General features: G+C 38.9%; 1 protein-coding gene across 1 annotated transcript; it reads left to right on the top strand.

Moving 5' to 3' along the window:
* Positions 1 to 13,375: 13,375 nt before the first annotated feature.
* LOC102201343 (calphotin-like) lies at positions 13,376 to 26,395 on the top strand. The gene is made up of 12 exons (XM_005738128.2): positions 13,376 to 13,655; positions 15,937 to 16,368; positions 21,674 to 21,721; positions 22,704 to 22,748; positions 22,946 to 23,320; positions 23,566 to 23,598; positions 23,750 to 23,800; positions 23,923 to 24,027; positions 24,882 to 24,980; positions 25,089 to 25,202; positions 25,356 to 25,455; positions 25,553 to 26,395. The coding sequence occupies exons 1-11, from the start codon at positions 13,611 to 13,613 to the stop codon at positions 25,416 to 25,418; spliced, it is 1,410 nt and encodes a 469-aa protein (XP_005738185.1). The 5' UTR covers positions 13,376 to 13,610; the 3' UTR covers positions 25,419 to 25,455; positions 25,553 to 26,395.
* Positions 26,396 to 27,140: the final 745 nt, after the last annotated feature.

The following is a 27,140-nucleotide window of genomic DNA, read 5'->3' as shown; positions in this document are numbered from 1 at the left end:
AGGAAACCGCCGGATGTCGCGCTAAACTACAGCAGCACGTTTAAGCTTGATCAGCTGTTGTTAGAGTTTATTTAATATTTCTTTCTAGTAGCTGATGTTTGCTGGAGCCACAGCTGTAAAACCTGCTGGTCATGATGTCGGTCTGGATATGTGGTGAGAGGGAAACATGCAGATGAAACCAGGAGATGTTCTTACTGAATCATCAGAGCTGAACAGGTGATGGAGAAACAGGTTTACCTTTTAGGTGACATGAATGAGTTGAAGGGTTGGGTTGAATATTAACAAACATGCCATATTAGCCCAGTTTATTTCTCTTATCAGTGGTTCTATATATTGTGTAACTGTTCATATAGAGCGTTATTAGATTTATTGCTAATGCAATCATATGGCACACTGACCTCTGAGGAAATTTTAAATGGCACTCGTCATCAGAAAGGTTGCCTACCCCTGCTCTATATGAACAGTTACACAATATATAGAACCACTTTATAGAATTATATTTGTTCGCAGATGTTGGCAGCTATCAGCGAATAGTTATCAGCTGTTTTGAAACAAAAAACAGACACTTTTTATCCATAACAAGAACTCCACAACAGCAAATGAACTGTACAACAGAAAATACAAATCCTATTTATGGTCTCCTCACAACAATGATAAGAGAAATAAACTGGGCCAATATGGCATGTTTGTTAATATTCAACCCAGCCCTTCAACTCATTCATGTCACCTAAAACCTGTTCAGCTCTGATGATTCAGTAAGAACATCTCCTGGTTTCATCTGCATGTTTCCCTCTCACCACATATCCAGACCGACATCATGACCAGCAGGTTTTACAGCTGTGGCTCCAGCAAACATCAGCTACTAGAAAGAAATATTAAATAAATTTTAACAACAGCTGATCAAGCTTAAACATGCTGCTGTTGTTTAGCATCATTTAGACATCCGACTCTCTGTCATGCTAGCTAGCACACAGTACAGTTATTGTAACTGACTGTAAAAAGTCAGCACAACGAAAATAAACTGCACCTAAAGTTGGTTTATATCTGACCCAGGTAGACTGCAGGTCATAACTTCTTACCTGAAGTTCAGTTCACCTGACACTCGGACCGGCGGCTGCCTCGGGTCTCTCCTCTTGCCTCCCCTTTCTCTCATCCGCCTGCTGGCATCCACCACTTATTAATGTTAACGAATCTGTGGAAGCTTCGCCAAAGCCACCACCAAACAACTGACCAGCATCTGGCCAATCCACCACTTTCATTATATACCATTACAAAAAGAAAAAAAAATAAAAAAATCATCGGCCACCGACCAAATGCCAGGTATGCCCGATGGCCAGTCCAGCTATGGTCGTGCCATCACTTAACCCTTCGCGTGACGACTGTGGCACGCGTGCCCAGGGTTGCCGACCCCTGGCTTTTATTAACAGATATAAGTTTTTGTTGTGTGTGTGTGTGTGTAAGATGTGCAGAGGTGAAAAACCCTGGTAACAATTAAGAATACTACAATTCTCAGTGTATTTCAGGTGCTATTAAACGTGCCTTCTTTGCACTCGCCCCCATGCTTGAACACACTGTACACACCGCCTCTTATCAGGACACTCATAATAAAACTGCACTCTGCTCCAGTGAGTTTTCCCTCCCAGTCTCATACGTGAGAGAACTTGTGGCTGGATCGAAGGTAAGAGCACAGAGCTGGATTTTTTTTCTTCTGATTCCTTGTTTTGACTATTCTGCTCAGTTACAAGAAGCTGATAAAACTGAATCTAATAACAAAAATCTGAAAATACTAGAAGCTGTTTGTTTTAGAAGCGCAGACTAGGCCGCTTTCCCGCTGTGCTTACCGATCATGTGCTCACCTCGCCTACTTCTCATGTGATTGTTTTAGGTTCTCTTGTTCGCTTTTGTTTAATAATTTATTTAAAAAAAAAAACTTTTAATGCTAAATCACCTTAGTACGGGCAGAGTTTTTGTGGCTTTACTATCACAGTTTCATTATGTTGAAAATCTTGTAATCTGTTGCCCTCCCAGCATTTTACATTTAAGAAAATAAAAATATAATTTTGGGAAAACCCTAACTTTGGCAACTGAGCCAGCCTTAAAAGGCATGTTTAACACAGTGACCTACTTTTCTCAATTCAAGGCTGCGAATCAGTTAAACAGACCTTTCTTATTGTGGACACCTTGATTTGATTTGTGGCTTGGTGCAGCAGCTGTATTAGTATCTTGTGTTTTTAAGCCTTTGATAATATATTTGTCTTTCCATTCCATCTGATAGTGAATGCTTAATTATTTGATAAACAGGTCTAATATTATGATTTACTCACGAAAAAGGAACTGTCACAAATTGAATTCAAGGTTTATTTGTCAGACACTTCATTCTTATAATCGTGTTGTATAAAAACCATGTTTTCTGAGTAAGTCATGGTTTATTTACTTCATTTAACATGACTCCACAAGTCAGAATTTGGTAACTTGTGGAATCACTCATCCATCTCACCTCTCTGATTCACAGTTTTGAAATCCACGCTCACTAATATGTCAACAGCCTAAAATAAGCTAAGATTTGATTTTCTATCAGGCTATGAAATTGATACCTATTTGTAATCAATTTAATATTTCAAGTCGTCACCTGATTGCTTTCTGGGTATCATGGAACAAGTGCAGTCATCCCGTCTTTGCGAAATATCACTGACAGCAATAGTTAAACTAAATGACTGCAAATTATATGAGGCTACTGTAGTACAAAGTGCTGCTTTGTAAGAAATCTTCTTCCAGAACCTACCTATCCTATCTTATCTATCCTAGTACAATCAAGACAGGCAATAAAAGCTCCTTGGAGATTTCATTTTTTCTATGACAAAACATTGGGTTTAAAGTTCAAAGTGTACACATTTTCCAACTGATACGAAAAGATCTAAAAATGGAACATTTTCATTGAAAGGGTGACCACATAAGCTCGTGAAAGCAAGATCTTTACATTTTAACTGCACTGTTTTTAGATCACTGATGACAAAAAAAATAAAAAATCTATTCTTTTTTTTTTGTTTTACATGTTTGCCTTTCAGGTTCATTCAGTGGTTTGTTACTCCACTGTCATTTTGGCCCATTAAGAATTCATCCACCAGATTTAAGGATGTTTTCGGACTACAGTGTCTTTCTACAGTAAGACCCATTTCTTTTCATTGATACTTTTCTATGATAATTACTTTCCTGTGCTGTGTGTACTATGTATTATTGGCTGGAAAAAAAATCTTTTTTTTCAGTTTCTTTTATTCTATTAAAACAGCAAACTAATAAACTGGTAACATCTTCCACCACCAGGGAAGGCTGAGAGTTTTCAAACTGTGCCAGAGTTGTTAGATAACCTGTTCTCTGCTTTCTCCACATCTTCGTCTTTCTCCAAGGATCTTCCTGGGCATCCTGGGTTTTGGTCTCGCCATGATGTTCTGCACCACTATATGCAGACTATGCCATCGCCAAAGGGATGACCCTATATCACGGAGGTCTATAAGACATAGTGACCAGGGCAGGCTCCCGCAGTCCATATATTTCATTCCCTTCCCCAGGAGCATACCACAGCAGGACAGCGAAGATCAAGGTGGTGATGCCATGAGACCACCACGATACAGCACAACAGTCTACTCAGGACCCCCACCTGCCTATAATGAGGTGATTATGATTTTCTCTGCATCTCTTTCTCTTGCGCTAACAAAATAGTGCACCCATATATCAGTACATTTAGGCTATTGCTAAATTATAGCTCTTTTTTTCTCTATCTTCAGCTGGAATTTAAGCCTGATGAGCTCCCACCTGCTTACAATGAACAAAGCATTTCTATGTATCCCATAACACCCCCACCGCCTCGCCCAGACATGGTTCAACCACAGGCACAGTAACAACCATAAGGAAAAATCATTATTGTGTCGAGGTTACGGACACTCACGATATTGCACTGCCTCGTGGACATAAGTAACGAGAAGTTCTAATCTTTTAAGGGTTGGTTTTATTGTTAGACTTGTTTTCTTTATTGTTTTAAGGGAGTTGATGCTGGCACGAAGAGAATCAAAGTTGCGGAAATGGAAAAGGTTTAAAGTTACAACACTGTAAACGTGTTTCTGTTTCAGCTTGTTCTCTCTGTGTTTATTAGCAGGATATCAAAGAAGTGTATCAGGTATCAGGTATTTATTACATTTAGCGCAGAGCTAAACTGAAATACACGTTGTTTTGGTTTGCGCTCAACATCTTGAGGACGAGATGCATTTTTTTCACCACTTTTACAGACTTCATTTCAACAGACAGTAAAGGGATGGTACTCATGGCATTTACAATGACACTGTGAGAAACTGAAATGGTTGCATTTTGCTTGTTCACACTCTGTATATTTACTAAAAGGGTTTAGATATTCGCTATTCATTCTTTCATCAAAATATTAGCTTTGGGTGACTATTTTGGAAAGCATGTATTCTCTGGTTGCTTTTTAAGTGATGTTCTAAACAAGCACGTACAGTGAAGTACATGATATTGAAGTGTGCCTGACAAGCATGTATTTTCATATATGTATGCTGATTAACTTATGCGACTGTAATAGCACGGTTGCAGTGATGTTGTATTCATATTGTGCTAGAAGAGGCCTTTTTCACTCATGACAGGGACTGCATAGGTGTAACTCATTGTTCAGCCGTTGGTTATGGCCGAACAATCAGTTAGTGCTATTTATTACAGCTGTTCACGTACCATTCAATTACTGTTGTGATTTCTGAGAACTTGCTTTAAGACTTTAATGAAACAGTCACTTTACTTGAAATGAAATGTGTAAATAGACAAAATTCGCAAATTAATTGTTCAAATTGTTCTCAGGGAAAAAAAAGTGAATGATATTTATAGTAGCTGGTCTACTTAAATTTCTCTGTACAGACTGAACGCTCCAACAAAGTCTGTAATATGAACCTGGAAACAGAGGTTAGAAAAAGATTTCAATGTTTAGGAAATTTTTCATGTAAATGTATGTTCATAATAATGATTGTATCACATGTACATATTGTGGATACGTTTAAATAAAGAAAAACACTAAATCAAGCTTGTCATAAATTTTAACAAAGTTGGAATAAAAGTTGAAATGTTTTACAAAGATTCACTTCGGTGCAACTTAAAACATTGAAGAATTTCCAGTTTCTTTGGCTTAAGAAACTCTTGAGGTGCTTTTGCAGCAGGTTTTTAGTCATTATCCTCTGAAGTGCCATTAAGGGTTATCCAATTAGTTTGGCAACATTTGGCTGAATCTGAGCAGTCATACAAGCCCACACCATAACATTGCCTCCATCATGTTTGACAGATGATCAGGCTCTAGACATCCAGATGGGGTCTCTGGATGTCTAGAGCCTGGATCTCCTCCATACCTGCTTCATGCCCTGGGGGGCGGGGCTATGGCTCCCCACACCCTCTAGCAGATCGTTACATGAAGGAACCTTTTGGATTCTCATGCTCACAGGTGTACACACGGGTGCTCACAGACACAAACTACACCTCTTTTGGCTGCTACCTCAAAGCACACTGTGCGCTGTCGATCTTACGTGCTGCACAATAATATTCAGTATTTAGTATTTACTGTTATATACACATAGATTCTCGCGATGATGTTATTTATTATATTGCGCTCTTTTTTTTTGTTTGTTTTCTCTTTTCTTTCTTCTCAACAGGTGATCCAGGTGATTGATGTATATGTATTTTTGTCCCCCCTTTTGATGTGCCCTTTATCACTGTTCCTCTTCCCCTCTGTTTTTCTTTCCCTCCCTCTCTTTCTTTCTCCCTTTCCTTTCCCCCATTCATGTCTGTCCCGTATGTAACAACTGAAAATAAAAAAAATATAAACAATAAAAACAAAGGTCAATCAAATGGACCAATACGGCAAGGCTGGGATGGTCCACTTGGTATAGTAAATCCGTTGGACGTCTTTCTTGGCCTTCAGACAATAATTCTGATGGCAAAAGAACCAAACGGGACAGGCGGGAAAATAAATAAATAAATAAACTGAATCTGAGCAGTCACACAAGCCCAGACCATAACATTGCCTCCATCGTGTTTGACAGATGATATGGTATGCTTTGAACAAAGAGCTGGTCCTTTACAACTTTTCTTGAGTGTAGCCATTAGTTTTTTGTTTTTTTGTCGTTGTAAACTTTTCAATTCAATCTTTTCATTTTCCCAACAACAACCGCCTCAAGTCACTTTATATAATAAGATAAAGATGCTACAATAACAAAGAGAAATCCCAACAATCAGATGACCTCCTATGAGCAAGCACTTGGCACAGTGGGAAGGAAAACCTTTTAACAGGAGAAAACCGACAAGCTCAGGGAGCGGCTGTCAGGGGTCACGTGTGGACGCGAGGAAGAGATGACCCAAACGCAGGACTCACGGTGCAGGATCAAGGGTGTTTAGTGTAGTGAGTGGATGAACAGAACAGTAACGAACGCTGATTGGCTGGATGACTGAATGGCTGGCTGAACTGAAGACACACATGGGAACGACGGCAGTGACGACATCAATGACAAGACAATGAGCGAGTGGAAACTGAGGACTTAGATACACAGACTGATGAGAGACCGGTGAGTACACAGCTGAACTTAATCAAATTAACGACACACAGGAAAGGAACTGGCACAGCAAGACAGGAATTGTGAACGAGGGAGAAATAAACTGAACATGAACGAACTGAAAACACTGGGTCAACGACCCAAGAACCCTGACAGCGGCAGCCGTCTGCATGACCAGATGGGGGTAAGAGGAAGAAGACGGGGCAAAAGGCACACCTTGTAAACCCACTGCATTTCTATTCATGAAGTCATCTCTTGAGAGTCTCACTCACCTCCTTGAGAACGTTTCTTGATTTTGCTAGATGTTGTGAATGTTTTTTTTTTCTAACCAAAGAAAGAATTATTCTTTATCCCACTCCTACAGTTTTTGTTAGCTCTCTGACAGGTTTATTTATTTTCAGCCTAATGATGGCTTCCTGTCACTTGCACTGACATGTCTTTGGATCTCATTTGCAGTCAAAAACTACCACATGCACATTTAACACATTTCCAGGTTCTTTCATTTGCCTCATTTTTCACAGAATAACAGGAATGCCTCTGAAAATGGGGTCCTATGTGTAAAAATGGTTGCAATTCCTAAACAGTTATTTTTGATGAGCCCCCTTGAATTATAGTTGAAAGTCTTCACATCTTGATTGTTTGATCTAAAATCCATTTGTGTGGTGTACAGAGACAATGTACCATTGTCCATATACTTATGTATCTAACTTTGCCTGACAATTGTAGTTTTGTTCACTTTTGTCAATGAATCCTTTAATACGTTACACTTATGCTTATTTTATATATAAAACTACATATCAACCACAGTCATGGTGTCTTTATGTCAGCTTTTAAAACTTCACAGCAACAACCCACTAACCTGCTGCACGAACTATTCTCTGTCAGCTTCCTGATAGCAAAATGACTAATCACAGGTGAAGCCAAAGTCCTTCTTTTATGACAGTATAATATCACATAGGGAGTGTCTCGTCAAACGATCCAATCTAACAGTGACCAAACTTAACACCAGGGGGCACTCCAAGCGTGTAGGCACTCATGCTTTTTTGTTGTTGTCATCTTGTAGTTTCCAGGTCTTTCTTTACTTTGCTAAACGTGCATTTATCTGTTTTGTTATAATTATATAATTTTGTTAAAAACATGGTCACAGATCTGTTAAAGGTTTATATTACTCTAATCTGGTTATTTTTACTTCCTGCACAACCACATTACATTTTGTGAATAAGTATCATACTAGAAGTATTAAATAAGCCTCTTACTATTAAAGACTTTGAAGGAAGCAGTCTCGGATTAACACCTGGAATGTGTATTGTCAAGCTCTTACAAGGTCCCCAAAAGGCAAAACTGCTGTTGACCCTTGTGTGGACACATCTACTTGAGTCCTGCATGGGTGAGAGTGGATTTGCCCTGCTCACACAGCCCCACAGTTCATCCATGGTTAGGTCTGCTAAGGCGTGTTTGCTGGGATAATGCTAGACTATATGGACTGTTAAAATAAAACCCTGTACGTTCACTTACTGACACATCTCTTTAAAGGAGTGATAAACATGATTGCACAAGGAGAAATAAACTAAAGGAGGAGATTTTGACATTTCTTTTGACAGCCTTGATAGGAGTCAGAACAATAACCTCCACAAATGGAAAAAGTTCTGCTTCTCTTCCTGCTGTTACACCGTGTATGTAATCCCACCTTTTCTCTTTTTCTCTGTCTCTGTTATTGCCTTTATTACTTTATACTTACAATACCATGTTTTACTATTTTCTTTTTTCAAAAAGCAATAATGTGCAGATCCAATCATTGTTTAAATACATAAGAGCAAAGTTGTTTGGGATTTTTTTCCGTGTTGCAATATATTTACACGATTATCTGTCTGTCTTATTTGTGAAATATATATTAAAAGGATAAATGACTTGTCTGCTGAATACTAACTCTGCCTAAGGGGGTAAACAAAACAAAGAAACTTGAATCCAAGCACTCTCTGTGCTCCTCTGATAGAAAAATTATTAAAGTTATGCAACACTGTCTGAAATTAAAGTTACAACACTCTTTTCAGTAAGCTGAAGTAAGCTCTAATCTGTCCTTTTCTCAGGCCTTGCTGTGGCTCTTCTGCTAACTGTTCTCCAAAGCACACCTAGAATCATGGGCGGATCTACCGCAGTGGCAAAGGGTGGCATTTGCCACCTTAAAATATTCTCTTGCCACCCCTAGTGCCACCCTAGTTTTATATCTTGTACCACCTTCTACCTGCTGAATTTGACATATTTTTAGCCATATATAGTGCATATTACAGAACGTAACACCTGTATGTGTGTAAAGAAATGGCTTTGATTATGCCACCCCTGGTTAGAATCAGGTACTAGTACATCATGTAGCTAACTGTTTCTCTGTAAGAGTGTCACACACTTATCTGTTCCCAGTATAACACTGGAAGAAGTGTATAAATGAAACTTGCAGGAATCCACCCCTGCGGTAGACTGAAGCTTCACAAGGCTGACTTCCTATGGGGTTTGATAATATAATGTGCCCTTCAGCTTTCATTTAATTTATTTGAAAGACAATGAGAAATGCAGTATTTTTTCTTCCCTTGTTTAGTAAACAATTTTGAAATACAATTTAAGGAACTCAGCTGCTGGTTTAAGTAATTCTTAGCCTCCCTACATGCTACATGCCTACCTTGAGGTGACTTCTACTGTGATTTGGTGCTATATAAATAAAACTGAACTGACAGAATTTGATTAAATTGACATGTGGGCAGTTCTGGAGGTTGGTCCTTCAGCCAAACTGCAAAGAAATCCGCTAAAACTGTTTCAGTCCACTTGTGTTACGTCTTCACCCTGTTTGTTCTGAAAGAGAAATGTGGGATTGATTTCGAGAAAGAAACTCCCTTTAGGCTGCACAGACAGAGAGGAGCATGCAGATAATATAAAAAGGAATGCATGGGGATAGATATGTGAATGTGACAGTGACGGAACAGAAGTTTAGAGCAAGAGAACTGCTAAGAAATGAAAGAAAATATTCTGTGATGACTGACAGTCGTGTACAGTATCCCTCTCCCCCTGCTTCATTCTCTTTGTCTGCTGCTTCTCAAACATGCACTGGAGAGTCCCTGGCATTGCTCTGTCAGGTCTTTCCTTGTGCTGCTATCTTTGTCTGGCCTCTGTCATCAGGGGACTGTAACTCTTAATGAACACTCCCTGCACTATCTGTGAACTCGTTTGCTAATCACAGTAACTGACATTCGCACTGACACATGCCACCTGCGATCCAGGATACTGAGTTGCAGGAGATCATTGTCCTTTTCAAGCTTCTTTCTTTTTTCTTCTTTTTAAATTCAGCTGCCAAACTTCTGGTTGTGTTTGTATTCTTCTTCATGTGAGATTAACCCGTGTTTGTAAGGTGGACTTAGCAAATTTACCAACAAACTCTGAGTTTGTATTGCTATGCTACATCACTGAACAAATAGATGACAAAAATGACTTCACTGTCCAACTAAGTTAGAAAAAAAAATCCAAAAGAATAAAACAAGCTTCACAAAGGGAAAACCAGCTGATATGGAATTCCTCCAGTAGTCTTGTGAATGTATGATTAATTCATGATTAACAAGATGATAAAACTGCCCTTGTTCACAGCAACAATACTAAAATACCAGATTCAGGCAAACACTCATTACTGGATCTGCTTCAGAACTCCAGAGTGCTACTTGTTGTACCAATCGCTGATATGTAACCAAACCTAACCTGCATTTGAAGTCACACCTTAAACAAAATTAACAATCAGTTCAGTTCAGTTTAGTTCAATTTTATTTATATAGCAACAAATTACAACAACAGTTGTCTCAAGGCGCTTTATACTGTAAGGTAAAGACCCTAAAATAATAGACGTGAAATCCATGCCAGTTACAAAAATAATATTTATACGTATAACAACCCAACACAGAATTTCTTATATACAACATGTCTGTCATGAACTTTCAGTTTTCAGTTTTACTTCTATAAAACTCTGAAATTCCCTTGCAGTTGCTGACAATTGAAAGGGAAACGTTATGAGTTATGTTATTGACGTGCTACTTATTTACTATCTTCATTGTTAAAATGAATCTTCTCTGTTCTACATCAAATACAACATTAAAGAATCATAATTACGAACAAATTATGGCAATCCTTGTTGGATCCCATTTAAATTGAAATGAATTTGTGTGTTATATGAATGCTTCAATTAAGTATCTGTACATAACTCTGCATTATTGTATCTAACTGGTAACCAAAAATATCTCTTGGGGCGTGGGTGAAACTCCCAAACCTAAAAATAGCATTGGGCTGTCTTTCTCTGATGTGTCTGCATGTGAGTATGCGTTAGTTTCATTAATAGTACAGGACTGGTAACCATGGAGCCAAGCTTCGGAGGGGTGTTGTTGATGCACAACATTCAAGCATGTGCTGACATGATAACCCAGTTTATCCCAGGTAAACACTGTGAATCTATTTAAAGATGGTGATTCACTTCTGACCAGCTGATAGCTAAAGTGTGTCAGCCCTTGTTGTGGGGCTCCATCTGCCTTAACGGAGAGTTACCATCCCATTTTCCTGCAGTCATAGTATGCCTATGGATGACACTGCAAGGTTTTGGAACTCCAATCAGCTCATTTAAATTAAGGGCATCTTCTAAGGCTGAAGACTTCAGCCATTGGAGAAGTACCGAAAAACTGCAGACCACTTTAATAAAACTATAGACAAAGAACAGCCTGTCCAAAAAGTCTGTCCTATGGCTTTAATGAGTATTTTATGTGTATGTTACTTTATAACATACACAGTTAATTTAAATAATAATTTAAATAAATTAAATAAAGGTTAAATAATAAAATTTAAATTGTATTACATAGTGGATTAAAGTCGGTGGCAAGGAGGGAGTTCACACAAGAAATTCACTTAAATATAAAATAACTTGTTAAAGAAAACCTAACCAAGACACAAAGCTGATGTAAGGTGGAGTGAAAGAGAGAGACTAAGCAGGTTATCTGGGCCAGCTTGTATAGTCTGTAAGACACAGGCGACACAAATTAGCTGATCCTCTCATGCCAGCCAATCAACAGCAGACCATGGCTTTAATGAGTGTGGGAGGGTCGTAACAGTAAGCCTGTCATCCAAATATGGTCATGAAATGCAGAGTCTTCAAAATGTCACCATGTCTTTGTTAATCTGTTAGAGCCTGGAAAGGTGGAGGTGTGCTAAATAGAAAAAAGGAATGAAGCAAGACAGAATGCATGCGTGCAAATGAGATGAAGGCAGGAGGAAAGGTGATGATGCAAGTATTAGAGAAAGTGAAGCTGGACGTTCAAATACCTGTGATCAACCATGCAAATACCATGCAGGTAGATCAGAACAATAGCTCAGGTCGAGAGGTTTGGAAACAAAGTTATAAAGACAAAGCTGAAGTTATTTGGACATGAGAGAGGATATATTGGACAAGGGATGCTGAATTTGGAGCAGGTGGAAGAGACCACAGAGGAGGTTCATGGATGCAGTGATGGAGGAGATGTAGAAGACTGGTGTGACAGAAGTGGTTGCCAGGGATAGGGTGAGCTGGAGGCAGCTGATCCACAATATCTTCATGACCTCTCTCCCTTGAGAAACATTTGGTTGTCTAAGGGGTGAGAGAGGAAATGTCTGTATGCTGTCTGGAAATACTCGGCCTACTTCATCACTTTCTTGTTGAGACTGAACAACAATTGACCAGTGATAATGGGACCGTAACCTAAAATCTACTGATATTTGACTGCATGTCTGCCTTACAAATTAGCTAATAAAACATACAAGAAAAGCACAGTATATTTATTATTCCCTTGGGCTTTTTAAAAATATATATATATAATTTAGTCAATGTAATAAACTTTCACCTACACTTAATAATCTCAGATTATTGTAAGATTTGCTGTTTGGTTGGTGGTTCCTGTTCAAAGGTCGAGAAAATCCACCTTACTGACTGAGGTTTTCCAGAGCTACAGCAACTTAAATGGAAATATTAGCATAGGCATGCTTCTGGTAATAAAATAATGTTTTGCCTGTTGCACTCTTCTGCACACTCTTGAGGAGTAACTCAAGCAGCAAGGCTTCAGCAAAAACTGCCACAGTGTATGCTGTCAAATTGCTTTATCAGTTTATTAGCATCGGCCAAACACTAAAATCGTTCTCAGATAAGAAAACTGAACGCAAACATCCATATCAGTGTAAAACATACGGGAAGTATAAAATATGTTTATGGAACTTATGCATTTAATTAAATTGGACAATAACTGGCACAACGCTGCACAAGGAACTGGAAACAATGGGTTCTCACAACTGATGTAGGGACCAGGGGGGTGGTGGGCATAGACACATGTACAAGCTTTGTTTCTCTTTATTCTCTGCATGAAAAACGAGCACAATGAACACTATTATTTGGCTTCATGATTTTAATGTATTCAAAAAAGATTGACAAAGGCTGTTTTCACTGTTTTCTGCACAAGCCTGACTGTATTTTCCTCTTGTGGTTGTTCTGTCAACAAATATGGCTTTTAGGTTATAATGATTGTTGATGTTTTTTGTTCTTTTTATGTTTATGTTCTGTTCCAGAAGCGACACATTAAAAGTCTCACAGGACAGAAAACTATAGATCAAGTGCGTCGGTGTTCCCATTTGCGTCAAAGTATTTCTAACAAATCGAGAGGAGGGGCTGTGGCACCGCACAACCTCGCACCTCTCTCTCTCTCTGCTTTGATGGAGTGGTTACATAATAGAACTCGACATCCAGCTAGGCAGACCAACTCCAATACAAACAACTGACTGAGCTCTCGTGCGCGCGCGCTCTCTCTTTCCTCTCTCTTTCTTTCTCCACGCCCCTATCTTTCATCCAAGTCCTCCTATAGGTTCGGTACAGAGGTAACAGAAAGACAGTCGGCTTTATAAACATCCACTTTGTTCACTCTGCCTCTCTACTTGTTCCATTTCTTTGGTTTATCCTCGTTCTCCTCAGCACGCACCAAGATGCCCAGCAAGAGAAAGAAGAACAAGCGTCGTATGAGAAGGGTGGTAAGTGGTGGCATGCGCACGTCAGGCGTTTATTCTTAAATTAAGTATAGAGTATTATGGGATTTCTTTGTTCAATTCACTGTAAAATAATGGTCTGCAAAAACATGGATTTAAATGTAAAATACGCCTTTTTGCCTCTGTGAAAAAATGAATGAAGCGAGTGCTTAAATTGTAAAACAAATTTCGTTTACATTTTCTTTCCTTTTTTGCACATTATTTTATTTTTGTTATACTTAAGTCAGTTTGGTGATTGTTTGGCAGATTTCCACTTTGTCGTTGCTTCTCTCAGACGCTCCGTAACCCGTGCGTAAAATCTGGCAACGACAAAAGACCGTACCAAAAAGGTACCAAAACTGGACCTAAATAAATAACATATACATTTCACACATATTTTTAATTTTGACGAGCATGCTTCTGGTTTCTATATTAGAAGAAAGAGACAGAGAAATTGTTGATTTTGTGCTCAGCTCCTGTGCGCAATGGATGTTCTCGGTGCGCCCTGTTAAGGTTACGGATAGAGATGAAACGTTTATGCGCATCTTGAATTTCTTATCATAAAATGCGATAAGTTCCATTTTCTAGTATTTTTTAAATATACTACGAAATGACCACTTGCCTGTTTTTCATGTTCTGGACCAAAAATACAGTAAGCCACACAATGCAGTGCAGTACACAGTACTTCAATACAGTGCTGCTCTTTGCAATTCAGTATGATGAATTCGCTTTGCCAGTTGTACGCTAATTCAGCCGAATGACTGGAGACATGTAACTTTTCAACATTCAGTGCCCAGAGGAAAAGGGGTGTGACAGAAAAGGTGTGTGTGTGTGTTGGAGGGGTGGGTGTGGAGGGAGATCAATGACGCCATACTCCATAACCCAATACTGTTCTTTAGCATATGTTTAATCATTAACAATGTATATTAATAAAAAAACAACAACAACTAAAAAATAAAAGCATGCACTGATACACCGTTGAAGCCCAGTCATCCAGCTCTGGTAAGCCTTTTCAGTGCAGACTTCTTCTGGCATCCTTCCTCATTGCCTGTGCCCCTAACCCCCACCAAACTTAAGCTTCTGGCTGGCTGACCAGTGCATGACTCTGAACACCACACATCTGTATTTGGTAATGTGTTGACTGAAGGAATGTCTTGCCCCACTTTAGCCAGAGTGGACTCTGTCTCTCTCATTCTTCCACAGTCTGGCAGTGACAGATGAAAATGACCCTTAAAGTCATTCACAATTAAATTTTTATCATTGCTTTACCTCAGAGGTATCAGAGCACAGGAAGCGAATGTGTTTTTGGAACTTTCAGACATATAGCTGAATGATACTCAGGTCACATATGCCTTTGTATGTGTGCATATGTGTGTCAGTTTCACAAAGACTGAGAAATATGGTTAAAACTTTTTATCATTGGAAACAATGTATTACTTTGTCATAGGGATGTTTACAGGTGATTTATGGGCAAAAATCAGAAGTTGTTTTGATTGTGTCTAGCTAGATACTCAGAGATATATGCGCTTTCATACACATGAGCTTTTGGCTTACAGCATGGGTGCAGCACTGCGAATACCTTACTGGCCTTCAGCCTAACAAAAGCATTTTCAGGGAGTGATTGTAACCTGATTATAACCTGATTATGATGTGATTAGCCCCACTGTCTGGCCCGCGGGGCACCCATCAGTGCTGCTGACTCGCACGGTTTCCGTTCCCGCTTCACCAAACCTGTCAGGACCGGTCTGATTCAACTAATTAGCTCCCATTATCTAACTAGCTTTGCTGTGTCTACTCCCAGTTTCCCCCTCCCTCTAGTGGTCTGTACTACTAAAACCTCCATCAAAGCCTGAGGGGGTTTTGTCCAAAGCTAAAAAATATGTTGGACATGGCTGGTATGGCATGCCTGGTATTCCTGGGTGCTAAAGTGACAATAGCATCAGTATCTGAACACGATAAAGCCTCAAGAACATCTATACCTCATACACTGTCATTTGCCTTTCTTTGTATTTCACTTTTATCTTTTATTATCTTGTTTTACATACTGAACATGTCTTTGAAGCCATTATAAATGAAGTGTCACTTTTGTTTTGCTTGGAAAGGCAAATGTTCGCAAACTTTGTATTTTCCAAATATCACTTTTTTGAGAGAAAATATCAGTTCATGTTATCATGAGCCAACTACATGTCAGGGTTAAGATAACTGTATGCCCAAAAACTTAAATAATGCCTCTCATACTACTATCAGAACGGTAATCAGATGTTATTGTGTCTTTCCTGCCCTGCAGCAAGCCCAGAGAAGAGCACTTGAAGAACAACATGCTGCCAATCCGCCGGTGAAAGCCAGCCGGGGGATTGCAGTGAGTGCACCCCCTGCAGGAACCACAAAAAAAGCGGCTAAAGCTCCACCTCCAGCTCCTGCTCCTGCTCCAGAAAAGATCTCACGGTCCATTCCTGCTGCTGTTCCTACTGTAGAAACTCCCAAACTAGAACCAAAAGCAGAACCTGTTGCAAAGCCCATTCCAGATGAAGTACAGGCACCAGAGTCTGAGGTTGTGTTGTTGGAGCAGACTCCAGTGACAGCTGAGATTGAAATCCCAACACCTGTCACTGTAGAAGCACGAGCTGTTGAGACTCCATCAGTGAAGCCCTCTACAGTTGAAGCTAATGTAGTGCAAGAGCCTGAACCCAAGATTCCTGAAACAGAACCAATAACTGAGGTAAGAAACAGATATCGCAGCCATAAGTCTCCCATGTGCCTCTGTATGCAGAAATCTAAACTTAAATCATGTCTACAAATATTTCCAACATTTCGCATGCCAGAGTCAACAGTTCTAATGTTTCACCCGGCATGGGGCTCACTGCCTCTGCTACTGCAGCTATCCCACCTTAGGGAAAGATTGATCGTTTGTCTTTTCTGGTTTTAACGTCAGACATTATACATTAAGCTTCAGTCACAAAGCCCTCGAGACCCTCTGGCAACTTTGGGTGAAATTTGTGTTTAACGACCTGGAAAGTGATTTCTGGAGGTTGCTAATTCTAAAACTTTTACTATAAAGGTGAATGGGTTGTGTTGTACTTTTTAGTTTCACTACTGCTTGGTGAGTAGTTTACAAACAAGTGATCGTTTTCCATGCACACTGCTAGTAGCTTTGACAATCTGCTAGGGACTAAAACAATCTTGGTCGAGCACCATATACCTCTTTGCCATTGCCAGCAACCATTTGCCAACTGGTTGCAGAACACACAGATTTCCCTACAGGCCAGCAGTTGTCTGGGAGCTGCTGACCAATCTCTAGGCCTGAGTGAATGGGGCTTTAGCAATCAGCAACTGTCAACATCTTCTACAAGCCTGGTAAGTTGCAGTAAGAATCAAATTTACCAGTGTGCACGTTTCATCAGAAATATAGTTCTATGGACATATGAGTGAATGAGGTCCACTCATAGGTGAATGAATGCTTCCTTTAAATGAATGTCACTGGGATCAAAATTACATATTGTTTGTATGAGATTATATGGAAACAGGCTGTTTTTGTAGATGGTTTCTCTCTATTTCTCTGATGTTGCCAGGTCAAATAGTATTTGCTGTGTTTGGGGCCTTATGGGAAAAGGGAGCTGGAATTGTTGGAGGTAGTGAAGCGAAGGGAACAACATGTTCTATTTAGCAAAAAGGTGGAAAGTAGGAGAGAGACTGAAACACTGGGAACAACTTTTTAAATGGCCATTATCACCTACACTAAAACAAAATAGTGACTCTGAGCATGCATGTTTTTTGTTGTTGTTGTTTTTTGAACAGGCTTATTTGTTATCACAGATATTGAGTTTGTTATCAGTTACTTGTTTTTGGTTACTATCGTGTTGTGAGAAAATCTTTAAAACGTTACATCGTGTGCATTCGTTTTATCTTTGCCATCACATAATGTGGTTTTGAGTCAGAGAAGATTGTGGATACAATTAAAAAGCTTACAGTATATGGATGACTGTTGTCAGTTAATTTTAAGTAGTTGCAATTTTTTCTGCAGTTTTCCTCTATGCAGTAATGTTTTCTCAACATTGTTTCTAGCTCATCTATAATTGACTATTTGCAGTTTTAAATTGTAAGTTGAGCTTTGTGCCTTGTAGCCATCTTGCACATATTTTGTGAACAGGATGTTCTGTTTTAGTCAGTAAATTGCACATGCATGCAAATCTGTGCGGCTTCTCTTCCAGCAACTGAGCAAAACCTTTTCCCCAGTATTAACTGGGCTAGATTTCAGCCCTACTCTACCCTAGTTAGATAAGCAGTTTAAAAAAATGTCTGGATAGACAACAACCAATGGTGTATATGTATATGCTCACATGTGTGCCTAGCCTAAAATAAGAGGAGAGAGGCAGTGCTACAGTATTTATAGCATGGCCTTTTGTTAAGACTTCACTCAGTGTTACACTGTTTCCCAGTTTTCCAGTGGGTCCATCTTATTCACTTCACTTGTGCCATTCAGTTAGGAGTTCTATTTGTAAACCCTCTATGGGTTATGCCCACTGAACCTTACAGGCAGCATACAGACATCTCTATAGAATGACTGCCTGCCATTATGTAGTTATACTGTAGTGCTGTGGTCATTTCCACTGTCTCAGGACTTTGCTTTCATTCACCATGCCACTCACTTCTAGTTGATCTGTGTGCAGGTCCAAATAATCCCACTTTCTAACCCTTATTGCTTCACTGTCAGATTCAGGTCAGATAACAAAAACTGGACATTTATGCACAATTTTAAATGTATCATCATTGACTGTCTTCATTTTGAGACAATTTGCAAGTTATTCTGTTGAGATTTATCAACATTTGTTCGCAGACAACTTTTTCACTTGCACTGTTAAAACTATGACTTTTATCTGTAACATCACAAGTCCACAGATGGTGACAGTTGGTCAGCTGACTGACCAAGAGGTTTAATGGGGCTTTAACTCAGGTGCCCCTTGGGCCCAAGAGGCGCCCCACCACCTCTGGATGTGGCTGCAGAAAGTATAAACTCACAGCAGATTCTACAGACTGACTGAGTGCATTTACATTTTTGTGGCCTGAAGCAACAGTCAGTGCAACTCACCCTCTGTGTAGGCTGAACATTTTGTACCTGCTTCCTCTCCTATGTTCTTCCACTCCTCTCCTGTCCAATCTGCTACCCCTCTTTTCCTCATAAATCTGCTCTGCCTCTACACTTTCTAGCCTCTCACCACTTTCTTTATGACTATTTCTCATCCTCTTCTGCCTTTTCTATTCTCCTTCTCATTTTCTTTCCTTTCCTTTCTGCATGCTGCTTCTCCTCACTTCTGTTAGTATTCTGTGTCAGCTTGATCCCTTATGAACTCGTGTGATTTGAACCTTTACATGTTCCATGTCTAATTGATTCTTTGCTGGGTGGGCTGAGAGCTGGAGAATACTGAATATTTAATTCAATGCTGGGAGGAAATTTGTCTGTTTGAAGTGTGTCTGAATATGTGTGTAGTTTGACCTTTAAAATGAAGAAAATATTGTACATACAAATATCCCATCCCCTGTAAATGGACCTATTATGCTCAATTCTAACTTCATGTTTTCGTTCCATCACTAGTGATGTTTTGCATAGTTCACAGTTCCAAAAAATAAAAATTATCTGTTATGAATCATTTCTAATTGATTTAGAAAGACTGTTGAATTTGATCTTTGTGCAAATCCATTTAGTACTTCCTGTTTTGGTGCTGGAAGAAATTGTTCGGCGTGTATAGACACTGTGCAACCACTGCTTTCTTTCCTCAGAGGCTAGGTTGATAATCTATCAGAGTCAAATAAAAAATTGTTAAAGTTACTGTGTTCAAAATCTCCCAAGATGTCAGTAAAATGGAGACTGAAGTCATCTGAATTCTGTTTTCTTACCTCTCCCAGTTCAAATGCATAATCCTAGCTATGGTAGCCACTGTAGGACAAACAACTCTGGCAGTAGATCATCTGTAGTGAGCATAGGCTGTCAGTTCCCTGTTTACCTCTGCTGGTGCCTATGTCTGTTTACTGTGGAGGAGGCTGTAAAAGGAGTCTGATATATACCCTAACTCCTCTCTGATGATAATTATTATGAGGTGAGTTAGCATGAACATGAACTTCTCTGTTCGTTAGCATTGCTGTATTTGCCACTGTTAGTGGAATTTTGTTTGAAGTGGATCTATGATTGTTGGACTTGTTGTTGGACATTACTTGGATAATATTGGTCTACAACCAGCTGCTGTTGTTGTTTACCTGGCTTATTGACAGACAGTAGGGTCACACATCTAATCTGCTGACAATAAGTAATTATAATATCTGCACAAATAAAAATGCACATTTTTGAGCGTTTGAGTGCTGGCCAGTTCAGGAGATGAGGCTTGAGATGAGAAAGAAGTCTGACATTTTATGCAGGTCATCTTGTCGCTTCTTTGGTGGAGGGGACCCCTTCTAAGGCGGTAAAAGATATGTACGATTCTTCATATCTTGAGTCTGAAGATAGAAATATGAATTAAAATTTGCCTTGAAGGTGCACAAACCAATACAAGTTCTTTTTCTCCTCTGTCTTTAGCGTACGACATATGTGGCCAGTCTCTAGCCACATATATAAATTAGAAGGAAACACGATGTCCATTTCAGGCGGGGCAACATGGCGACCTCCAAAAAACAGTGCCCATTCCCTTGTATTTTCAATAGATACATTCAGAATTCATGAGCATGCATCTGTTTCTTTAAGGACATAATTATACACTTAGCAATGTATAATGTACAAAATTATTTTTTAATGAAATAAAAAAAAATTAAAAGTTAAAGAAATGACAGTACCTGGAGGATGGAGAAAAACGTGGAGGTAGTAAGATATCTTTGAATGTTATCAGGTTGTCGTGTGTCACTCAATGTCCAAATAGATCAGTTTGAGTGATTCTGGACAAAAAAACACTCATATTGCTGATTAGCAGCCTGCAGTAGACTTTGCCCTATATTGAAGAAGAACTGGCACAAGACAGACTAAATAATTGAGTCAGACTATGAAGATTTAAAATATTTATACGCCGCTCTTTGTGATTGTCACTATAGCTCAACACACTTGGTTGCACAGTTGGTGTGCCACTGGCCATTGGCAGCATGGCTGCAAGATGGAAAAATATGGATGAATTCTATCACTATGTGAGCTGTTTGGTGAATCATTGTCTGGAAAATAACCGCGCCTATGAGTAATATAACAATATTGTGATGTGAATAATAAATGGTTGCAAATCAGTGTAAACTGCAAGACATTTATTGTATTCTGGTAAACATGTAATCATTCAAACACATTTCAGTATTAAAAATATCTGATTGTTTTTCCAGTGGCAACATGTTCACAGTATGTAGTTTATAATAAAAAGATGGAACCAAACATTTTTAATATTTAAAATTTTAGTAGTTTTGTATTGAAAGGATTTGAGGGAGAACACAGATGTCATGATGTGAATGTGTTTTCTGTTGCAGGATTATACAGAGGGAAGCAAAAAGAGGGAATAACTGTTTTTCATGGCATTGGGTTGTAATACCCCTGTAATTGCCCAGCTCCAGCTATGCTCACACAAAGTGTAAGGGGAGTGCGTATATTTGTGTTTGTGTTTGTTTAGAAAGCCAGTCCAAATTCCACTTCTAATTTTGGTAAATATTTCCATTTTTGGGTACAGAAAAGACTCGAGCTGCAGTTTATCCTCAGGCCCATCACAGCTACAGATCTGCCACATGAACCGTTTTATAGAAGATTATTTGGCTCTGGGCACATTTTTAGTACTGCTGCATATGGGTGTGTGCCCCTCCCAAAGCTCAACCTTTAAAAAGTCAATACTGGCTCCAGTGCAACAAGAGGCACATATTTTTAACTGCCTGATATACTTGTTAACGTATCCCAGAGTGCCTTTTTTCAGGTTATGTTCTTTTTTCCATCTACACTCTGTTTTGTTGGATGAAGCATGTGTATTTTCATGTTTTGCTAACTTGTGAATAAACTCTTTAACCTCTTGTGCTCATAGGTCACACCCTCATCTGAAGCTCCAGTGGTTGCTGCCTCTGAAACTGAGGTAAATCAAATGTGTATTTTTATTCACATACACCCTCTTTTGTCTCCATTTAAACCAAACACTAGTGTGTTGTATCTTTAGGCTAAGCCCGAAGCAGACTAATCATGTAACAGTTGAACAAAAGCTGAACTTGATGATTTACAAGTGAGCTAGACTTTGATTTTTGAGCTGCTTATGTAGATACTATGGAACATTTTTCTTCAGTGGGAGCTAAAAGAATTGGCACATCATGGAAATGGAATTCTTAGGTTAAAGGTCCCCCTGGAGGCATTTTTCACACAAACATGCTCTGTCAACTTTTAATAGACAAATAAAGCACACTGGTTTTGTTAATTAGTTGCAAAAATTTATAGTTTAAAAAGTAAAATGCATAGATTAAATACAAAGTTTACATTTTACAGACACATAGATCTGTGTATGTGCTGGTTTTGCTGACTCCTAAACAGTTGCAGAAATGATGGCGTGCATAAAAACAGTCTGACGCACAGTTTCCACTCATATTTTACAAGTTCATAGCAGCAGTCACTGAACAAGAAACAATTCTTTCAACAGAAAGGTGTTGAAAACTCCTGTGACTTAAGCCTCACATCGAATAAATAGCAGCTACGCTTTTTCCCTCAGGACAATTTTCTCTTATGCAAGCACTCAGATCACAATCTGGCTCAAGAACTCCAAAAGTTTTCAGAGAAAAGAATCATATTTTTCTTTACAGTTTCATTGATCTGCAAACAGCTTAATATACGAACGATATAAATGAACTGAGAAATGAGAAAATGGGAATCAAAACAACCCAAGATTACAGTTATTCGGGCTTTTTATATATCATACACACTGCAGTTGTAACTATTCATTTGAACTGCAGGAGTAAACATTATGATAAATGTGATAGATTTAACCTTTAACCGTGTTCTGATTAATTCAGTTGTCAGTCATTCATAATGAAAGTTGGCCGTTAAGTGTCCTTTTCTTGGTTCCTTTCCAGATTCACACAGTTGATTCTGCGATCATAAAAACTGAGACGCAGGAGGTAAAACATGTCTTGACATTAAAATTGCATCATCATAACGACAAAAATGATGGTATATTTTAAGTAAATATACTTTTGTTCTGTATGAACTGTACTCTTTAAACTGACAAAAAAACAAAACAAGAGTCACTGTTTCTTCTCTCCGGTGTCGTGTTTTATGTTTTTTAATGTGCTCTGTGTTGATTTTGCACATGGAGACAGAGGATAAATGTGAGAGACCGGAAGAAGCTGAGGCCCTGGCAGAGAAAGGTGCTGTGACTGAGGTCGAAGTGGAGGTGGCTGCCACAGAAGATATTGCCGTACCAGAGCCTGTGACACGAGCCTCTGAAAAAACAGTGGGAGATGCAGTTAGCGGTGGCCAAGTTTCTGCTGAAGCAGAGCCTCCTCTGGGCAAGGTGGTTACAGAGACTGTTGCTGAATCAGTGGTGGAGGTTGTCACAGATGTACCTGAGAGCGAACGAGTGACTGAAGCGGCTGTCAGTCCTACAACCCCAGCTGCTGAAGATGGTAAAGAGGTTTTGGCAGAGGAGAATGCATCCGAAGTCCCTTCTGAGACTGCTATAAAAACAGAGGTGACACCTGATGAAAATACTTTCTTCTTCTCTTTTTGTGTTTTTAGTCTTTACAAGAATACATTGACTTTTTCACATTTTGCAGCCATCTTCTGTTTGTATAGCATGTGTCCTATATATTAATGAAAGGTTTGTCATAAGCAGAACAAACGATCACAAGGGTAAGGTATTTTTTTTTCCAAAATTTAATAGCAAAGACTAAAGATACACTCTGTCCTGTTTGTTTTTTTGTTTGTTTACATCAGCACACTCCTGTTGATTCTGTGGAGGTGGCTGCAGTGAGTATTTTTCCCTCTCTGTCGATAAAAAAGTAAAGTAGAAATTCCCTTATTACTTGTGTTTTAGATTATTTGGCAGCTTTTGCATGGAAAAAAAAGTACAATCTCCATATATGACATAGCATTGACATCAGCACCTGTGTTTCACAAGGTACCTGACACCAGCCCTGAGGTTACAGCACAAGAGGCTAAACCCAAAGAGGTAAAAATATTTTAAATGTAATCCTCAATACAGAAATGTACTGCTCATATGCTAAAAACCATTATTTTAATTATTTTACAAGAACAGTTTTCTCTCTTATCTCGTTCTCCTTTGACATTCAGGATGCTGTGGCCACGCTGATTGATGCCACAGCAGTTGATGAGTTTGTTGTGACAGAATCCGTCTCGGCAGTAGAAGTTGCCACTGAGTCTGCTGCTGTCCAGCAGGTGACAGCTAAGCAAACAGGAATTTACCAGTGTACATATGAACCGTTCAGAAAATTACTGAAGGCTGATCAGGTCAAATAAATTAACTGAAATTAAAGGAGGCTTACAAGTGACTGACACAAGAAGGAAAGGCAAACATTTATAGACTAATCCTGGGTGGAATTTATGGTAAAGAAGGTGGGGATATGTTTCTCCATCATATGAAGCAATCTCATTGCTGGAGTGCAGTTTAAATGTATCTTGTAGTAAATATTTAAATGCTTATAGAGCACTATGTACTGTAGTAGTATTATTATAAAGTGATGCTAAATTAAGTGTAGTTCCAGGTAATGAAATTAGATTTTCAGACTGTGGACATTTAGGGTCCGATTTAAGTCTTTCTTGAAATTGTATCTACACACTTGAGACTACAGAATTAAACAAATAAGGAATAAGAACATAAAAATATACGGTTAAAATGATACATTAAATTATAATACACGGATTTTTTTTTTTTTTTTAACGTTAAAATTATTCTGGGTTTTTTTGTTAATTATTATGAGCAGTTGCTCAAAAACCTGCAGTATAATGTTCATGATAAAAACAAAAACTGCCGTTGTTCCTGTTGTTACATTTGAACACCATGTCACAAGGATGCTTTCTTCCTTTATTTAAAATTGTGCCCAGTTGGAGTGTATTGAACTTGAGTTTTCAATTATTGGGGTAGCTGGTTCCATCCTGATGCATTATTTTCATTGTAAGTAATTTTTCTCTTTTAGTCTGTTCAGTGGAATGGGCAGGAGGGTTTTACTGTGTTTCATTCAGAAGCTCAATTTGTTTAACCATCTAACATACCCTTCTTCTGTGGCATTTAGGAAATCTTACCCGTGAATGACACTTTGAGTGCCCAAACATACTCCGTGGATGTGACGACTTCTGAGTTTGAACCTGCTGCTGCACCTGCAGAACACACGGTAATTATACTTTAACATTCACATACTGTAGTTTTGCATGGAACGCTGTCTTCTTAAGCATATATTTTGGGAACTTCCCTTAGTTTTTCTCTCTCTCTTCCTTTACAGGATGCCGCAGAGTCAAAATGTCTGGACAGGCAGTCAGAAGCGTCAAAGTCAGAAATCCGTGAGGTGGAATGTCAGATGGAAATCTCTGTGGAGTCTGTGCAGCTCAGTTCAGTGGTAATACTTTTTTTTTTTAAGGAGCATTGTAAATTTACTGAGTAGAATTAAAGTTAAAAATGAGACATTTCCAGTATTGCTTTTCTAAGGTATTCAGAGATGAACGATAGCTTAATGTTATTAGTAACATTGTCTTGTCAATACTATCAACAGGAGATGCCAGTGGAGACGGCGCTGAATGCACACATTGTTCCAGAGGTCTCTATCGAGGGCTAGAGCCACATCACAGAGATCAGAAGATCTATTTTTATTTGTAAGTCTCTCAAAGTACATCATTAACCTGGACTCTTATTATTTCTTTTTATTTTATTTTTTACTTTCTGATCTTCAAATGACTCTGTCTCTTTCAGAGTCCCCATTTTTTCTTTTGGAGGACTCGAAGCTTGCAGGGAGGCAACCAGCTGACTTTTTCATTTTTTAAGGCTTAAGACCGGACTGCCAGGAAATCGAAGAGACATCCACACTTTGAAGTGCCTTTTCCTGCCCTGGTTTCTGTTATAGCATCAAACCAGATGTCAACATGCAAAAAATGTCTGCATTCAAGGGAGCAGAAGAATAAAACATATTGTGGCTCCTTTTATACAGCATTTACCCCCAAAACCATGTACAATGATTTTGTTTTAGCAGTGGAAGCAGAAGTGCCGCAGAGATGATAATTCTCTCAAATCATACTGGACAGGCTCTGATATTTGTCAGCACGTCTCCATCTCTGTAGAACATCTGCTTCCACACATGCATGTAAATACTGTAGCATTTAAGAATGCACCTCCAGTTTTTCCTTAGGCCCATTTTCAAAACGTGTTGTTTTTTGTTACTTGTTTCAAAATCACTGACTTACTGCTTAGTAGTATTTTTCCACCATATGTGATATATACATACAGCTTTTTCTCTGTCCTTGAACTGTCTCTGTCTCAAGTAAGGGCCAGCACTAAGGTTAGTGTGATGCTAAAACTACATCCTGAAGTTTTAGGTTTACTGGCCACTGGCAGATTTTGAGTGGATGAGGTCAGTTTCTGATTCATTTTTTTTTTTCTTTTCACCTTTTCCTATTTGCAATTCATCGTATTTAGACAACATGATGTGCTACAGTTTCATGTTGAAGTCTGTGTTCTGGAGGGGAAATGTAATTGGGTTGCTGTTGGGCTGCTGATGGGCATACCTAAACTTTGAAATAAAGCTGTACCTGATTGGGATGTCTGCATTTTACTTTATTATCAGAGAATCATTCAGTGCTGGACTGACAAGAACTTCAATTTTAAACTCTTCCAAAAACGAAACGTCTGTATAGGGTTTTATTTTGTGACTGTTAAAGAACTTTATGCCTGTTTTCTCCAGAAAATTATTAGTAAAACTCTTTTTCCCCCCCTCTTTTTTATCTCTTGGGAGTGCAGCTGAAAAAGACAAATAATAGAGGGACTAAAGCTTCAGAAATTGCATTTGGGCCAGAAGATGTGAAAGGATATTTGCAATAAATAGCATGAAGTCTGCAAGCTACTTCAACCTGAGCTGCACGTCTTTTATCATGGCAACAGTAACTCAAATAAGAACAGGAAACAGGTTACAGTCACCAAAACTGGATAGCAGAAGATTGGAAAAAACACTTCCTGGTTTGCTGAATCTCAATTTCTGCTGCAACATGTAAAATCTGGCATAAACAATGGATCCATCGTGCCTGGATCCCTTCTTCTATCTTCTGTTGTTGGCTTCTTCCAACAGGATAAAATCCTGGCTTCAGTTAAATATCTTTCACTTGTGTTTCCTGGAGCTCCATCCTGGATGCATGCCCTGGGCAGGATTTGAATCCTTGACCTATTATTCCAAAGACAGTAGTAATGCCACTACACTGAGAAAAGGCAAAACCCCCCAAAACAAACAGGCCTAATTAAAGTTACTTATGAGCTTTTCCTAATTTAGAAGACTATTTGGTTCTGAATGTGA

This window comes from Pundamilia nyererei, unplaced genomic scaffold (assembly GCF_000239375.1).
Source record: "Pundamilia nyererei isolate P.nyererei 1_Seehausen unplaced genomic scaffold, PunNye1.0 scaffold00082, whole genome shotgun sequence".
NCBI classification, from domain to species: Eukaryota; Metazoa; Chordata; class Actinopteri; order Cichliformes; family Cichlidae; genus Pundamilia; species Pundamilia nyererei.
Note: the sequence above shows the minus strand (reverse complement) of the source record. Positions and strands in the feature narration are given on the sequence as shown.

Coding starts and splice junctions, on each gene's coding strand:
- LOC102201343 (XM_005738128.2), top strand. CDS start 13,611: ATGCCCAGCAAGAGAAAGAAGAACAAGCGTCGTATGAGAAGGGTG. Junction 22,749..22,945: donor TAAAAACTGAGACGCAGGAG/GTAAAACATGTC, acceptor TTGCACATGGAG/ACAGAGGATAAATGTGAGAG. Junction 23,599..23,749: donor ATTCTGTGGAGGTGGCTGCA/GTGAGTATTTTT, acceptor GTGTTTCACAAG/GTACCTGACACCAGCCCTGA.